The 18254-nt window shown below is 45.4% G+C and overlaps 1 protein-coding gene across 1 annotated transcript in view; it reads right to left on the reverse strand.

Moving 5' to 3' along the window:
- Positions 1-395: 395 nt before the first annotated feature.
- Positions 396-18254, reverse strand: part of LOC110525659 (adhesion G protein-coupled receptor A2) — a 60365-nt gene continuing 42506 nt past the window's right edge. The window contains exons 3-19 of the mRNA XM_021605987.2: positions 13315-13386; positions 12245-12316; positions 12051-12122; positions 11572-11735; positions 10055-10268; positions 9680-9844; positions 9376-9574; positions 9032-9181; positions 8703-8864; positions 8415-8615; positions 7893-8082; positions 7541-7752; positions 7257-7384; positions 7040-7163; positions 6811-6959; positions 5879-5968; positions 396-5714 (exon numbers count right to left, since the gene is read on the reverse strand). Of these exons, the coding sequence (XP_021461662.2) occupies positions 4295-5714; positions 5879-5968; positions 6811-6959; positions 7040-7163; positions 7257-7384; positions 7541-7752; positions 7893-8082; positions 8415-8615; positions 8703-8864; positions 9032-9181; positions 9376-9574; positions 9680-9844; positions 10055-10268; positions 11572-11735; positions 12051-12122; positions 12245-12316; positions 13315-13386 (3784 nt within the window). The 3' untranslated portion in view covers positions 396-4294. The remainder of the gene's footprint in view (positions 5715-5878; positions 5969-6810; positions 6960-7039; positions 7164-7256; positions 7385-7540; positions 7753-7892; positions 8083-8414; positions 8616-8702; positions 8865-9031; positions 9182-9375; positions 9575-9679; positions 9845-10054; positions 10269-11571; positions 11736-12050; positions 12123-12244; positions 12317-13314; positions 13387-18254) is intronic.

Genomic DNA, 18254 nt, shown 5'->3' on the forward strand with positions numbered 1-18254 from the left:
TAACGTGAATTACGCAGTATTTTAATCGACACTAGGCACAGGTCTAGGATCAGTTTACAATTCCTGAATCCCAGGACGATGGTGACCTTCCTACACCCTCAGGCTTCCTGAATTTCTGTCGTTTGCTCTGTTTCTTGGTAAACTAAACGGAACAAATTGTCATAAAAAAAAAAAATTGTGACAAAGGTTTCAGCTTTGTTGAACAGACAGGGAGGGTAAAGAAGTCACAAATTATACCAGAACGATATTAACGGAGGCCTCAGAGACAGCTGATACTCAGACAGTCTGCAGACAGCAATAACTGAGTTTGTCTCAGACTTCTTCATTCGCATTCATCTGATGCTCATATCAGAGAAGCATAATTGCACCATCAGTATGAGAACAATGACAAGATACAAAGTTGTATTTTTTTTAATTTTGCATGAGTTTTTTCTATAAGGCACAGTCTGAATTTCTTGAACAATATATTATTGAATTAAAAACAGTTATTTGTCACAATCATTTCATTCTGATGTCACTGTGACAAATTAAAATATAAATATACATACAACATTTTGAAATCTCCCTTTTTCAATTTGAGATGAAAGTGGACACAAAACTTGGAAATCATTTTGGGACCTATCACCAATGTGATGAATGTTAGTAAATGGATGAAATGTAAATCTGGGTAACCATGAGTGAAAAGATGACACATTTTATCATTGTGTTCTTGCACATTTTGACATTTAATACCTAATGTCAATAAGTGGAATAAGAAGGGTGTTTTTTTCCAGTGACAACGTGTTGTAGAAGGTAAACTCATGAATATCAGACACAGGTTATATAAACATGTTGTGACCGGCCACTACCGCAGGTTTAGCAGTTTGACATCCCCTCAACAATTAAATGCAATACATGTATTCACGTATATGATACCACTGCTTTGTACTTATCACAAATCTGAGCTTTGTGAGTTTGAGTTATTAACATTAACCCAAAGGGAGATTTCAGGACCTAGAATAAGGATACAATCTATGAAATGCATCCAATTTGCTAAACACTGATGTTGAGGTAAGCTCTGCTATTCTACAAAATTCTTTGGCATAATAATTTCCCTGAACACATTGGAGTTGTTTAGAGGAGTTTATCTAAGATGCACTGAGTTGTTGCATTCTTACACACTCTGAAAGAATACTCAAGATCAAAATAGCATAATATGATTTTACACAATATTGGATGATAAAGTGTGTGAAGAAACATGAGGCAATTATGTAGATAACATGAATCAGTTCTGTCATCATTTATTTTGCCTTTACTCTGAGCTTTGTACATTGATAGAAAGAAATAGTGTAGAAGTAGTTGATTTTTACTGTAACAAGCTTCTAAGCCATTCGTTTATGAGGTAAATGTGTGTGTGTGTGTATGTGTGGGGAGCGTGGGGGGGGGGGGGGGTCAGTAAGCACTTACTGTATCTTGATTAATGTGTTAGAAACCAGAGCCATTTACCACATAATTTAACAAGCGTTAACATAGTCTCCTGATGCAGATGACAAACTGAACATGGTTTTACTGATGCATCCCTTTGACTTGTCAGCGCATGAACAATGATGTTTGAAATCCTGGAGGGGGCAGTGTTTAGATAAGTGTAAATCCAGAGATTTGAAACTCCGAGGGTGTGAGAGCGTGCGTTCAGTTCGATTGAACATTTGGTACACTGTGTAACCATTTGTACCGAATGACACATTTCCCCAAATTGTTCTTCAACGTTCTTGAACAGACTTTGAGGTACGTTTTCTCCGTTTGGTGGGGTGTGGCTTGAAGCAGTGAGTGACATATTTAAAGGGTAGCGGCCATGCTGACAGCGTTCCACAGCCCACAACCCAATCCCTCCCTGTTTTTGAACTGGTCATTCAGAACAGCACTGTTTCCGTTTAATTGAATGTTACAGTACGTTTTTATCCCGAACTGAACATAGGCCAGTAAGGGAAAACGGAAAAAGGAAGAAGGATGGGGCAGTTCATATGAAAAATAACCAGGAACATTTCCGAGTACATGCCAGGGTCAAAGAAACGTCACTCTTAGTTCATTTTATCCAAACACCGATACTTGTCCAACCTGTTCATGAAGGGGAGAAGTTCCCTCTCAGTGCTGATGCGTATTTGAATCCGAGTTTTAGTAAAAACATATTATTTTACAAACTGCATTCTCTCATCCTAGATTAAGGATCTCACACACAAACACATATTCACGGAAGCACACGCACACACACACACACACACACACACACACACACACACACACACACACACACACACACACACACACACACACACACACACACACACACACACACACACACACACACACACACACACACACAATAATACAAGTCAACATAATAAGAGCAAAAGGATTCTTCACAGAGGCAATGCATAGCCGTACTGTACAAATGGACAATCTCAGATTCCATTTCATGCTATAGTTGATATGCACAGAATAAGAATACAACTGCAAATTGCCCCTTTAAGGTATCCAAAATTAACATCTTATGTCAATTTTAGACTTAGCTTGTAAAACTTCCTGTGAATAAATGAGTATTTTAGGTACACAAAAGACAGGCCTTGAATTCCTGGCAAACCCAACAAACAGTTCATAAGTGACAGAGATGAAAGTACACATCCCATACCATCACTGTGATGGAAGCAAAAGTCAGAAGCAACACAACCCCATGATCTATCTCCAACCCCATGATCTATCTCCAACCCCATGATCTATCTCCAACCCCAGGATCTATCTCCAACCCCATGATCTATCTCCAACCCCATGATCTATCTCCAACCCCATGATCTATCTCCAACCCCATGATCTATCTCCAACCCCAGGATCTATCTCCAACCCCATGATCTATCTCCTTTACACATTTAAAATAAAAACCTCATTATGAGCTGAATCCCAATTTGAGATCCACAAGTGCAACTTGAAGTTCTTTGCAATTATTTACATGAAATGTACGAAAGTCTCACCCAGTGCTCTGAGAACGGAAATTATAGGTGATCTGGAGGTTTTTGGATTACGTTAACTGAATGTTTCAATAAGACTTTTAGCAACACAACTAGCTTATTTTGAGTCAACTTTATTGAACTCCAAGCACAGACAGGACACATGGAAATTAATTTCCTTAGGAATTAATCATGCAAAAACATGTATTTTTTATTGTGATGCATCAGTGAGATTCAAACCTATAATCTTACGTTCTCTATTCATGGAATTAGTCCACTGCGCCACCCAGATGGAGCTAGCATGCCATGTTTTTTTACGAGTACAAAGCTTTTAATTTTAGTCTATTCAAATGGACCCCATTTTACAGGGAAAGAAGCACTCGGTTATGGCCAATTAGTGGGCAAGGCCAACACACCTGAACACACTTAACAAGATAGAGGATAGAAAGAGTTTCATTGATGCGGATGAATGGAAATATATGTTTTTAAATAACATTCTTAAAACTTCTTCTGAACGTTACTATAGTTTTGTTGTGTTTTTTTTATGGAAAGTTAACTTAATGTTCTCGGAACAATTTGAGAACATGACTTTAATTAGAACCTTGAAGAAGCTTGTAGAAAACGTTATTCTATGGTAATGACATTCCCAGAGAACAACGTTGTTTCTTAACGTTCTTGGAACAATTTGAGAACATGACCTTAAATATAACCATGACACTATTTAGATTTTCTATCTTTATCTTTAACTCTGTATTGTTGGAAAAGGACCTGTAAGTAAGCATTTCATTGTTAGTCTACACCTGTTGTTTACGAAGCATGTGACAAATACATTTAGATTTAATTATGTTTTATTCGAAACCTGTAGGAAACATTATGCTCAAGTACTGACATTCCCACAGAAGAACGTTGTTTCTTAAAGTTCTCTGAACTATTTGACAACATTCCAAATGTCAAACCAGTTGGAGAATGTTTCTAGAACATTACCAACATTTTTATTAAATGTAACCATGTTTGAACGTTTTTTTGGTCAAGCTCCTTGAATGTGCTGAGAATGTTCCAAAGACAAGCAACTCTCCTGCACCATTTGCAGAAAGGTTGTGGGAAGGTTTTATACAAAAAAACCATAGGACAACCATGCTCTCACCAAGCTCTATAAGAAACATATGGTTCTCAGAACGTTATATGCTAGCTGGGGAGTTACACACATGGATCTCAGATCAGGATTTGTCTCTATAGGTGTAGGACACTACAACAACAGCAGTCATATCAAATATTGCCAGGGTCCACTGTGGACATTTGCTGGGAGAGAGTGAGTGTCACACTGTAGTTTCACTCTTCCACATACTTTTCATGCCCACAGAGCTCTGGGAATGGTCTGTACAACTTGTGTCCAATTCCAGCTCTATCACAGAGCTCTTGATGATGCCGTTAGGGGCAGCCCCTGGCACAGTGGTAGTGATACTGTTCAGAGGGTAGGAGCAGCGCTTAGCTTCCCGCTCTGCAGCCACTGCCAGTTTCAGATTGTCTCGGCTGGCGCTGCACCTATTACCTTGCATGGCCACCCTGCTGGCCACAGAGGGGAGCAGAGGGAAGGGCTTACGGCTGCCGCTGCTGCCCCCGTCGCTACCCTCTGAGGGGCTGGTGGTCACTGTCCCCCCCACTCTCCTACCGTTACCGTTGGTTAGCGGGCTGGCTGGGCTTTCAGAGTGGCTGTGATGGAGACTGCCATTCTCACTAGTAGCCTGTTTGTGGGCTGGATGGGCAGTGTTGTGCTGCTCTATACCTGTAGGTCCCAGTGCTCCCATACTGCCCCCTCCCCCACCAGTCCTCATGGCTTTGAGACGGTAGTGACCTCTGCCTTCACCTCGGTGGTGATACTGACTGCTCCCTTGTTTAGTTCTGCCACTGACCTTCCTCCTCTGAGGCTGGACAGGGGCTACAGAGCCTAGTGTGGGCAGCAGGTTGTTAGCTTGCTTGTTGTTATTGTCTGTACTGGTGCTGGTGTTGATGCCTGCTGGGGCACGCGTGGCATTGTTGGTATTTTCTTGTGCCACCTGCAGCAGGTTGGTAAGTTTGCAGGGCCCAGGGCCCACACTGCTGATCCCACTGGGGGTGGAGGAGGACCTGGCTGATGAGGTGTTGTGGGGATCTCCTGGAGGATGGCAGCCAATGAAGATCTGGGATCCCTGTTCAGAGGTGGTCTGCACCCCACTCACAGTGGTGCAGGTGTGTGTGTAGACTGGTATGGGCTGGGAGAGCCGATTTCCTGGACAACACCTTAGCCAGGAGGCCTGCACGTCCAGGCGTAGGAAGCAGTGGTGGACCACCAGGAAAACCCCCAACACGGTGGCAGCTACTCCATAGAGACAGCTGAACAATAGGCTGCTGCGCCCTGTCAGCCACATGGCCATGGCTCCACAGCTCCACAGGGCCAGGAACAGGAAGTGGGTGGCTACCAGCACCAGGAACTGCACCTTCAGGGTGTACTGGTCCTCTGGGGTCAACGCAGCATGTATGGTCCCCACCACAGAGTCTGTGGACAGGAGGCTGGTGCTGCCACCCAGGGCTGGCTGGCTCTCAGGCACAGGGGAGGACAGGGAGAATCTTGGGCACTCTTTGGACACCCGGTGCCTCAGGCGAAACACAGTGCACAGGAAATAGATCCAGGTCACCAATACCGCCAAGCCTGCGGGGACAAAGAAGGCCCCCAAACTGGGCCGCCACACCAACCAGCAGCTGGAATATGCAATAAAAAAGTCGGTAAGGTCACAGCAAAACAAGGACACCTCTATGTATTCAAAATCTCATAAAAATGTCAACTTTTGCTCTTGAATAAGCACTAAACCAAAATATACTGTGTGAAGGGCCAATGGGTCAATAGTAAAATGTGAAGCACTCACTAAGGGTTGTTGTCCCCATAGTTGTTGACGTTGACAGCTGCTGTGATGCCACATACGATGAGAGGAACACCACCAGCTATTAGATAGAACCTATATTCAGGAAAAACACCAATTAGAAGGATCAAATCAATTTGTATGAAAAAGGAAGTAACAGTGAATAACAGTGGACTTATTTAGGAGTGAAGTATCACGTGAGAGATACAAGTCTATAATATTGGAAACAACAACCAAAACCCAAGAACTGTATGACAAATCGTTTCTGTGTATTCTATATGATATTTAGGGTCTTTGTTCCTTTGTTTTTTCTTTCAGCAAACATACACTTCACACAGCTGTAGTGATCCCTAGGCTAGTTGTCTGTGATCTCCTGAGCTGAACTGAGCTGTTAGTTGGGCAGCTAGCTGATACAGTGTAACAGTGGGCAGTAGGCTGCAGCGGGGTTGTGATTTATCAAAGGGCCAGGTGTCATTGGAGGGCTGACCACATGCGGCGGTGGTCGACAAAGGGGTTTGGGAAAGCCAGAGAGGTCAGCAGTACAGTGCTCCAGCCAGGGAGCACTAGGGCAGAACGGAACATGGGGAGGAGGGGAGTGGCGCAGTAATGAGGGGACAGTACGCCCCCTCCATCACCCTGGCCAGATTTACAATATTCTCCTCAACCTCTGTTATCCCTCGCTCGTATATTCCTCTTCTGTGCCTTGGCAGTAGTCTACTGTTTTTCCCTCCAAGGTTTTCTAAAACAGAAGAGCCTTGCTTCTAAACACAATGGTGGTCTTTGATATGACACAGTTTGGGTGTCTGTTCACATGAATACAGTCATTTAAAATAGCACCCCACGATGAGCTCCCAATTCAACCACTGACCTGTTTGACAATGACTCACAACCTTCTCATATAAAAGTCGACTCTGTCTCGCCCTGATGACGTCACTGACCTGAGCATAGGCCGCTGAGTAGGGGGAACAGTAGACTCTCCCTCTGGTTGCCGTGGTATCCTCCAGACAGACTCTTTGTAGAGGACTCTGGCGCTGACACCGATCCACAGCAGAGTAGACAAGGAGGAGTAGTGTAGAGCGATGCCCACCTGACACAAATCACACCGGGTCAGCCGTCACACACCACACGTAGAGAGCATAAGCTGGGTCTGAGAGGAGAGGTACTTACTGCCTGGCACACCATTGGGTAGCTGGTCAGGGTGATGCCTCCTGTGTACACAGCTGTGGTCATAGCGATGTGGAAGCAGGTATTGAGTAAGGTGTGCCAGCTCTTTCTGGATATATTTATAGAACTACAGGAGGAAAACAAAGATGAACATTAGCAGTGAAAAAAAGACAGTGGGTTATGTCAGATAATAAAGCATGCACGCGCAAACACACAGTACCTGTGGTGTAGTATGTGTGTGATGATGATGGTGAAGAGGCAGAGGAGGAGGATTGCAGTACAGGTGTAAACCACAGGGTGGAGCACCCTCACTGACATGGGTGGGGAGTGGGGGAAGTCAGGAACCTCCTAGGAAAAAAAACATATATATGAATGCAACGGCCACACTGTGGGGCTTGGTATAAAATCCTGAGATCGTGAGAAGAGAACATTCTTCCAGTGCAGTCCTCATTACATTACATCCACCGTGTATATCTGAGAGTGAGTGATCCCAGGATACCCTACCTGCAACACAGCGTAGTTGCTGAGCACAGAGCAGCGCAGGGTGGAGGTGGCAGAGTCCGTGTGGGCTAGTTGGCAGCCCTCCTGGCTCCACCCCCCCTGCTTCTGCAGCAGTGCCTGTAAGCTCCAGTGGGCCGCCACCGGCTCGCTGCCTGGGGTCAAGTGACGCAGGGACACCAGGATAGCCTCCGAGTGGTTCCACAGACTGCACCCGTCTGCCAAACAAAGGAGGAGATAACCATCACCAACTATTTTTGTATTATTAAAAAATGGACATGTTTTGACCCGTCTCTGTGAATGAGATGAATTGTGTAATAATAGTATAATAACTGCGCCAAACAGCCAGTTCCCTCACCCAAGCCTACGTAGACCACTGGGCTGTTGATACTGTGTCTGCGGACGTGCTCTCCAGGACCGTTGGAGTTCCCAGAGAAAGGGAAGAACCTCCCTGTACGGAACGCCACAAACTGGAGCTTACAGTCTGACGGGGCGTCCGGGGGGAACAGAGAGGCAGGAAGAACCACAGAGGCCAGGGCTACAGCATTCTAGAAGGAGGGAGGGAGGGAGATCCTTTACTTTCCTACTTTCAAATATATTTGGCCATATTATCTCAATGGAATAGGCAACAGAAAGTTCAAACACTAAATTACAAAGTCTAAAACCTTAGGATTTTCTCCCTCTTTCATGTCAGCTGTTGTAAATGACTGTGCTAAATGCGGTTCCATGCCATCTCCAGTAGGTCACGAACTGAGGTGTGTTCCCTCTAATGACAACCGTATGCACTGTCTGCCATTGTACCAAAGACACACAACCACAGTCCTGTTAGTGGGTGAGGTTAGGTTCAGGTCTGGGTGAGGGAGACGGAGACATTGCTCACCTTCATGGGGAAGTTGTTTAGGGAGGTGTTGTGGGTGCCAGTGGTGCAGCGGAAGCGGAGCTGCTGTTCGTGGGTGGGCTCTGCCCCCTCCATGCCCAGGTTGCCTAACAACGTCTCCCTGCGTTGGTAGGCTGTGCAGCTCATTCCAGTGAAGTGGGCCGGACGGATAAGGTGGGCCTCCATCACAATGTTCCTGGAGATCTTTGTAGGGAAAAAACAACTTTGATTATAATTCAACCTTTAAATCAAAATTCTAGTACATAAAAACATGCTCAACTTTGACAGTACCATGGAGAGGTCCTGGGCATGGCTGTGTAGCTGGGGCCAGGCCAGAGTCTCCAGAGAGTGGACTATGGAGCTGCAGGCTCTCTTCTCTCTCTGGGCATGGGCCAGGATCTGATCATCCACCTGCATCAGGTTACTGCCCATGTCCACCAGCATCTCTGACAGCTGACACATACATACACATGTAAAGACATGAGGACAGAGTCAGACACATACAAAAACAGGCATTCACATAAACACAGGGGGCAGAAAGAAACAAGGGAATCCAGTCAAAAGACACAACATGAAACACAAAGACATGCATTGAGGGTATAAAGATCTCATCGCCCTACCTCTCTCAGTGGTCGGATATATTCCATGAATTTCTCCATCATCTGGGCCACGTACATCACGTCCATGGTGTCAGTGAAACCGGATGCCTCCACAGTGTAGGTACGCACCTGACGTGCCAGAGTGGCCGCATTAGAGGCATTGATGGGCATCTGGAACAAGAGGGAGCGATAGTATGATTATTTGTTTAGTAACAAAACATAACTCATATGTTTTGTTACTTTTTACACATTTACCTTTCAGGCTATTTACATATTACTACCATAAGACATGCATCATACTTTGATTTTATATGTACTGGACAAAAATAACTTGGGACAGCCCAAGCACAGCCTTTGGCACTGACCAGGATGAAGGTGTGTAGGACCCGTGTGATGTCGTTAGTGTAGAGACAGTTGTCATAGTCTCCCTCCTCCCAGCTCCCTGAGCGGTCACAGTAGCGTGATGCCTGCTTCTGCACCACACCACCCCCCATGGACAGGGAGGGGTAGCGCAGCTGGAGACAGAACTGGTAGGAGGTGATACCTGCCAGGGTCTTCTGCCACCTAGGAACCACACCCAGAAATAATGAGGAAGCATGTTTAATCAGAAAGTCTGTTTTTATTGTGGATTTTGTTTCTGGAGAGGGGAATTATTGTTTTCTTCCTTACTTGAACTCCCCCCGGTTGTTAGTGACTCTCTCCTCCGGACAGAAGGAGGCACTGTTCTCCAGCACCACTATCTCCACACTGCGGGAAGTGTTGCCCCGCCCAGTGGCCACCACACACTCCCACTCTCCACTGGCCTCCACATGCACGTTGGACAGGATGAGCTCACTGCACCGAGGAGACAGCACATCATTCACTGCCGTCACCACATACAGCACAGCACACTAAACCGCACGTCCTGTCAGCAGAAACTAAACAAACAGTGTCATATTTCACTTAAACCTTTATAATAAATAAGTGAAAATAAAACAACTGAGGGTTGCAATAAAAGGAACAATTTGAGTGCTGGGAGCAGACCCCTCAGTACTGTAACGTTACCTGGTGATGAAGGTGCAGTCATGCACCACGCTGGCCTCCAGACTGATGCCCTGTTCAGGGTCAGAGGTCACCAGCTGGCCATTGTGGCGCCAGTGCATCGCAGTGATTTTGTCCACCAGGGAGGCAGTGCAGTGGAAGGGCATTCGGTCCCCCTTGAAGACCACCTGGCGCTGGGAGGGCAGGAGAGACAGGGTGTGCAGCTCCAGAGGCCCATCTGAGTGAGGAGAGTAACACAGCACAGTCAGGGGAAGGGAAGGCAGATGAGACCATAACAAATCACTCTGGTTATTTCTGCTGCTCTCTCATTACTCAACCTCAGCTTAATGCTTATGAGGAAGGCATTATGAGTCAGTTTTTTTTAGGAATATTGGATGCAGACAGCCCCAGTTCATAAAGGCAGACCGCAGAGGAGTTGTCAACACAGGCACATGCACAGGCACACTTGGAAATACAACCCACTGAGTGGAAGAGGAAATAAACCCACTGAGTAGAAGAGGAAATAAACCCACTGAGTAGAAGAGGAAATAAACCCACTGAGTAGAAGAGGAAATAAACCCACTGAGTGGAAGAGGAAATAAACCCACTGAGTAGAAGAGGAAATAAACCCACTGAGTAGAAGAGGAAATAAACCCACTGAGTAGAAGAGGAAACAATCCCACTGAGTAGAAGAGGAAATAAACCCACTGAGTGGAAGAGGAAATAAACCCACTGAGTAGAAGAGGAAATAAACCCACTGAGTAAAAGAGGAAATAAACCCACTGAGTGGAAGAGGAAATAAACCCACTGAGTAGAAGAGGAAATAAACCCACTGAGTGGAAGAGGAAATAAACACACTGAGTACAATAGGAAATAAACCCACTGAGTGGAAGAGGAAATAAACCCACTGAGAGGAAGAGGAAATAAACCCACTGAGTGGAAGAGGAAATAAACCCACTGAGAGGAAGAGGAAATAAACCCACTGAGTGGAAGAGGAAATAAACCCACTGAGTAGAAGAGGAAATAAACCCACTGAGTAGAAGAGGAAATAAACCCACTGAGTAGAAGAGGAAATAAACCCACTGAGTGGAAGAGGAAATAAACCCACTGAGTAGAAGAGGAAATAAACCCACTGAGTAGAAGAGGAAATAAACCTACTGAGTAGAAGAGGAAATAAACCCACTGAGTAGAATAGGAAATAAACCCACTGAGTGGAAGAGGAAATAACCCCACTGAGTAGAAGAGGAAAGGGAACTAGATTATCCTGCAGGAATACTATAGACAGCAGACAATTAGAGATATCAAAACAAGGATATTTTGCTTTTCAATAGAACCTCTTTTTTTAATTTAATGGTCACTAACAGCTAGTTATTTTTCACATACTGTACACCTACCTAATAGATATGGGACATCGAAAAACAATGTCATGATGAGAAAACAATGACTCTGTCATTCACATACTCAAGTTTTCATACTATTTGAGGGGGGATAGTGGTGAACCACCTCATTCATATGCATTACATTTCCTGTCAGACACTCACCACAGCTCAGCTGACTTTCCCTCAGTCCACGCAGAGGCTTTCCATGGAGGCTTTTGGGATAGGCACAGACGGTCTCGTCCCCCAGCCACGCTGTACTGGTAGGAAAGTAACCTGGCACCCAGCGCAGCCCACAGTCACATGACAGGAAGTCAGAGTTGAAGTTCCTGGTGAGAAAAACCAGGGTGTTTTACAATACCATTCATCATGGGAGATTACACTGAGGAGCGGGTGCACTTTCCCTCTAATGGCACATGTTCCCCATCAGTTAATATCTACAGTATTCTCTGATGGTACATTATAGGATCAACATGTCAGATGTGACAAATGGCTATCCACTGCTTGAACTAAGCCTATAGGGAGAATAATGTGATCAGATTGCCTAGATTTCTTTCATACCACTTACTAAGTTTATACAAACATCTGTCTGGAGCAAACAGGGACAAAGGTGATGACTGTTATAAGCAGAGAACTGTACTCACACTTGCTTAAGAGAGTGGAGCTCCTGAAAGACCCCCGAGTCCAAGGTAGATAAGATGTTTCCAGAGAGGTTCCTAACAGCAGAAAACAGACAGATGCTCAATCACAATCACTGTACTAGGTACAGTACCCACAATAGTACACTAGGATGTGTTCAACGTGACACGCTTAATGAACAGTCATTTAGCCTGCTTACAGTTTGGTGAGGTTGGTGAGTCCCTGGAACATGTCTGGAGTCAAGCAGCCGATGCGGTTGTTGGACAGGTCACTAGGAGAGAAAACACAGAGAGTGAGGGCACAGCGGTGAATAATGGTAATTTCTTAAGCTTATAGGTTTATCAAGATTGTTTAGAAAGTACAGATTGGGTTATCTTGACACTGTATGTTGTTTTTGTGATTTCATTGGGAAAGCACATTGGCCAATAGACTTTCGCTTCTTATTTTCATTTGTTTACAATAACAAAGTATTATTCAAAGAGGCTTTCTTGGCCTGTAGGCCTATCTTTCACAATTTCCATTCATACAGCTAGCCAGAGTGTAACACAGCAGGATTTGCAACACTAATGACTTGTGAATGTTCCTTATCAACAGACCATGAAGCTTCCTGTCAAGCCTTATCACCAAAGACGGAGCAAAAGCCCTCTGTAGCCCCTGTATGCTGTGTCTGCATGGTATAAGGACAGTGTCAGAGAGGGCCTTGTTCCACTGTCCCCCTGACACAACCCGGCCGAGAGCGTGTGTTTATCTCTCCCTGTTTGTTTTGAAAAGCCCCAGACCTTGCAGGGAAAACACAAGCAGTACAGGGAGGGGAAAAGAGTCATGCAGCGCAGGGCAGAGGACCGGAGCCGACCGCGACGTAACCAGACCTCATGGTCCAAACACACAATGAGTGAGCAACAAGCGGTCGCAAACTGCTGCCCTGTCACATCCAATGATGTGTGAGGAACCTCTGCGCGGTCCTGAGGTTTCCATGGCGGCAGAGCAGGGCACCAGACATGTCATCCCAGGCCCCACAGAGATTAGCACAGACCAGCATATACACTGAACACAGTTATCCACAACATATAGCTGAGCCAGCCAGGCTTTTATGATGACACTAAAACTGAGAAGATATGGTGTGGTATGGTATGGACCAGTATCATAAAACGTTATGACTGTGTGCTGCTTACGAATAAAATAGGGAAACTGTGGCAACTAAAATCTTTTTTTAATGCAATATCACTGTTTACAACGCACATAATGAAAACAGAGGCGATAAGCACTTACAGCTTCCGAAGAGCAGATAAACCTTGGAAGGCTCCAGGCATGATGGTGCTGATGAGGTTGCTCCTGAGGTCTCTGAGGGGAGAGCGAAATAAATATTTTACACAAGACATTAGACTGCATGGCAATGAAACAGACATTTGACATTAGACAAAATGGCAATGAGGAGAACTAGGGCCTTGCACAGAACTAGTTGAAACATTGGCCCATAACATCCCCAAACTAAGGCTACAGGTAGGGCAATCACCAGGGGTGCATTAGAAATGGTTAGTAAATATGAACGGTGAATAGCTGGACACAATATTCAGCCTGGATCCCCAATACAGTGGTTTCTTTAAAATGACTGGGAGTGGATACCTATGCCCCAAACATGACCCCGCCAGTCAGACACAGAAGGATATATCTGCATTCAGATGGTTTGGAAATCTTACCCCAACAGCCACCTGGGCTTGGGTCAAGCAAGGATGCAAAAACTTCACCAAAGAAAACATAGCAGGAATGGAATAGTTTGAAAGCATCTCTTCCCCCGATAAAGTTACTCTGGCTATTGCCAAACCATAAATATTGATTTCTTTGAATGGCTTTGAAGAGCTAATTTCATACTACCCACCACATTTCACACCACACTCTTCCCATGCCTTGCCCAGCCATGCCCATGTGTTAAAACACTCAGCCACATGCCCTTCTCCGACTGTAGTCAGACCTGCTGGAGAATTAACCTCTGAAACTCAGGGAGGCTCTTTATTGGTCAGGTGGGAATAGCAATGTTGGAGAAGGTCATCAGACAAAGGGTTGCAGGCAGGACAAGGCTGACGTGTGGAGGCAATGTGATCCTTGTTCCTACAGCATGAAAAACGCCTGCTCCCAAAGGAACAGTAACAGAGAAGGATTTCCTTACAGAAGCTCCCAGACATCAACCCCCCCCCCCCCCCCCCCCCCCATTCCAATCCTTCCCAGCATGCCATTGTGGTAGCCAGAACCTTCAGGGTCTTTCTGTTCCACTATCCCACAATGCATTATCGCAGATCTATTTTCCTAACCACATCGCCTCACACCATTTAATAAAATGAGAGCCACCTCAAACCTCAGACATCTCCTCTCGCACTCTTGTCCTCCGTCCAAGGGATGAGCTATTTTGACCAAATCAGGGAAGAGTAATTCTGAGAATGGATTCCAGTAAATATGAGAGAGAGAGAGAGAGAGAGAGAGAGAGAGAGAGAGATGATGTATGGCTAGAACAAAGTGAGATACAGGCAGGGGTTTCATTGGTCAGGATGTGTTTTGGTCATTACTCATATCAGAATGATCTAAGCCAGCACATAATGATGGACCTGGTCTCATGTAGTGTTGTTCTGGCTGTGACTGATTGGACCAGAGACAGATGTGTCTATCTGAAAGGAGTAAGACAGACAGCCTTAGACAGAGCAGACCAGATCTTTCAGCACAGTATGCCAGCCCACTGATGCAACAACTTCACTTCTTTTTACAGATGTGGAATTTTCCCCTGAAAAAGTGCTCACAGAACTATGATAACTTCCCATGTCTGTTCGGCATGTGCTTCAACGCTGACCTACAAACAGTAGTCAGCATGTATGGAGGGAGAGAGGGCAAGACATCACTTGCATTGAGAAAACATCTGAGTGTATTAGAGTGCAAATTACAACATGTGTGTGTGTGTGTGTGTGTGTGTGTGTGTGTGTGTGTGTGTGTGTGTGTGTGTGTGTGTGTGTGTGTGTGTGTGTGTGTGTGTGTGTGTGTGTGTGTGTGTGTGTGTGTGTGTGTGTGTGTGCGAGAGAGAGAGAAAGAGAGAGAGAGTCAGAAACCCTAGCTGGAGCTCTTAACCAGGGAGGGGAGAACAATGATAATGTTTCCGGCCTGGCGTGTCCCGGGTCTCGTTAACACCGTGATGAAAGACGGGGCACTGCCCACAACTTCCTCCCTTATGGTGACTACTGTGTTTCAGACACACACTTACTGTACAACACACACACACACATATTGTGCCATAGAGACATATTAGCTCTGTGCTACATACTGCACAATAGACACACTACCATGCTAAAGACACACACTCTGTACCACACAGATACACACTCTGTACCACACAGATACACACTCTGTACCACACAGACACACACTCTGTACCACACAGACACACACTCTGTACCACACAGACACACACTCTGTACCACACAGACACACACTCTGTACCACACAGACACACAATATGTACCACACAGATACACACTCTGTACCACATAGACACACACTCTGTACCACATAGACACACACTCTGTACCACACAGAAACACATTCTGTACCACACAGACACACACTCTGTACCACACAGACACACTCTGTACCACATAGACACACACTCTGTACCACACAGACACACACTCTGTACCACATAGACACACACTCTGTACCACACAGACACACACTCGGTACCAGATAGACACACACTCTGTACCACATAGACACACACTCTGTACCACATAGGCACACACTCTGTACCACATAGACACACACTCTGTACCACATAGACACACACTCTGTACCACACAGACACACACTCTGTACCACATAGACACACACTCGGTACCACATAGACACACACTCTGTACCACACAGACACACACTCTGTACCACACAGACACACTCTGTACCACATAGACACACACTCTGTACCACATAGACACACACTCTGTACCACACAGACACACACTCTGTACCACATAGACACACACTCTGTACCACACAGACACACACTCTGTACCACACAGACAGTCAGGTACTTGGGTCCTCTTAAAGGAAAACTCCACCCAAAAATTATCTGTTGGTATTTGTTTCATTAGTCCATTGTTAATATGTTTTGTATGTCAGTAATCAAGTTTTCAAGATATATAATTTTCAAAATACAGCCGGTATGATGCATTTAAAACACAGCATCATATGATGCAAAATTCCTCATTGCGTATTTATGTATTTTGAAAGTTATATATCTTGAATGCTTGATTACTGACATGCAAAACATTTTGGGACTATGTTAAGAATGGACTAATGAAACAAATACCAACAGGGTGGAGTTTTCCTTTAAGCCTCAGCACACGGCCCCTCCCAGAAGATGAATCTGATGCCCAATATGTCAACAAAAGTCTTGAGATAAAATCAAGTTCCATATGCACCCACATATCTGTACTCTCCACAATCTGCCCTTTCATTCACATTTCCGGAAAGGGGCAGAGCAATGTGTGCTTTAGGCCTATGAATCTCAAGTTGGGCACTCCGATACACTCTCTTATCACTGAGCTGGGGAATGTGGAGGAGAGCACCAGAGTCAACAGAGACAGCAGCACAAGCTCCATGCAGCCCCATGCAGGCCACACACCCAGGCAATGACTCCCCTCTGCGCTCTGAGGCAGCACTCTCCCAGGCTACGACTTCACAACTCACTGGCCCTCACACTGATGACAGCAGCTGTCAACAGAGAAGAGGAGCAGCATACACAATGTCTGAAGGAATTTCAAATGCATATCCTCAAGGTACTTTATTTCACCTTGAAACATAATGGCATGGAATTGCAGCCTTATGTCCTCTATGAATCTGACATTTGATGGTGGGTATGTTCTCATCATTGGCATCTCAACAACAAAAACAATACATTTTGTAGTAATTTCCCTCCCTTATATTGACTCTTATCCACTATCACCCACTCCCACTCCCACTTATCATCCCTTATAGTTGCAGCACAAACATATTTGAAATGAATGGAAAATCTAACTTCTGATGTGATATTCACAAGCCTCACTTCTAAATGACGTATGGCAGCAGTACCTTGGCCAGACAGCATCAAAATGTTTTTTTACTGTTCAAAATAAATAACTGGTCCTCAAATTGATTTGTAACCAACATCCCTCTGAGCCCAGTGCTTTATCCCCTGTACCACATGTGGCCCATATGATTGGGCCCTGACAGCATCCAACCCACTGCCAGTCTAAAAATAACCATTGTGTTCTTCAGCTGGGCCAGACACCAGGATCTGCCATTAAAGACTATATTTTTTTCTCCAAGCCTTCTCCTGATCAATGGGGCACATCTATTGCTGCTCTGAAGAGTCATTCCTGTCTGGGACGGGACGGGGCACAAGCACCTGGGGCAGGGGAGGGAGTGCTCCATTATCAGGCCCACAGTGGCAGGGGATGGAGTGCTCCAATATCAGGCACGCAGGGGATGGAGTGCTCCATTATCAGGCCCAGCGTGGCAGGGGATGGAGTGCTCCATTATCAGGCCCAGAGAGGCAGGGGATGAAGTGCTCCATTATCAGGCCCACAGTGGCAGGGGATGGAGTGCTCCATTATCAGGCCCACAGTGGCAGGAAAGGGAGTGCTCCATTATCAGGCCCACAGTGGCAGGGGATGGAGTGCTCCATTTTCAGGCCCACAGTGGCAGGGGATGGAGTGCTCCATTATCAGGCCCACAGTGGCAGTGGATGGAGTGCTCCATTGACATTGTTCAGACCATAGCCCTGGGGAATGCTGGGAGAAGGACTGAAGCCAGGGAACGGCCACTTATTATCGCCAGACTGGAATCAAGAATTTCCTGTTTCACTCGATTAGGGATAGAGTTTTTTATAAGTAGAGAGAAAGGACATTCCATTTCCCATGTTCTATACTGTACCTAGTTGCGATGCACAACACAGTTCACACAATCAAAAACCACGATATGAAACAAGCGTTTGTTTGGGTGTGCAGAGTGAGACAGAGAAAAAAGAGAAATGGACTGAATGGTTAACTGGCACCAGAGGTCAGTGGAGACCATTTTTGTGCCGCGTGTCATTTCCTGTCTCGTTGGTGTCTCCAGAATAGAGGCCCTTGCTCGTTTATTTTTACAGTTTCTCTTTTTTTACGAGCTGCTTTTCCCCTGTAGGGAGGGGCAGGTGG

The sequence above is a fragment of the Oncorhynchus mykiss genome, chromosome 6 (genome assembly GCF_013265735.2).
Source record: "Oncorhynchus mykiss isolate Arlee chromosome 6, USDA_OmykA_1.1, whole genome shotgun sequence".
In the NCBI taxonomy this organism is placed as follows: Eukaryota; Metazoa; Chordata; class Actinopteri; order Salmoniformes; family Salmonidae; genus Oncorhynchus; species Oncorhynchus mykiss.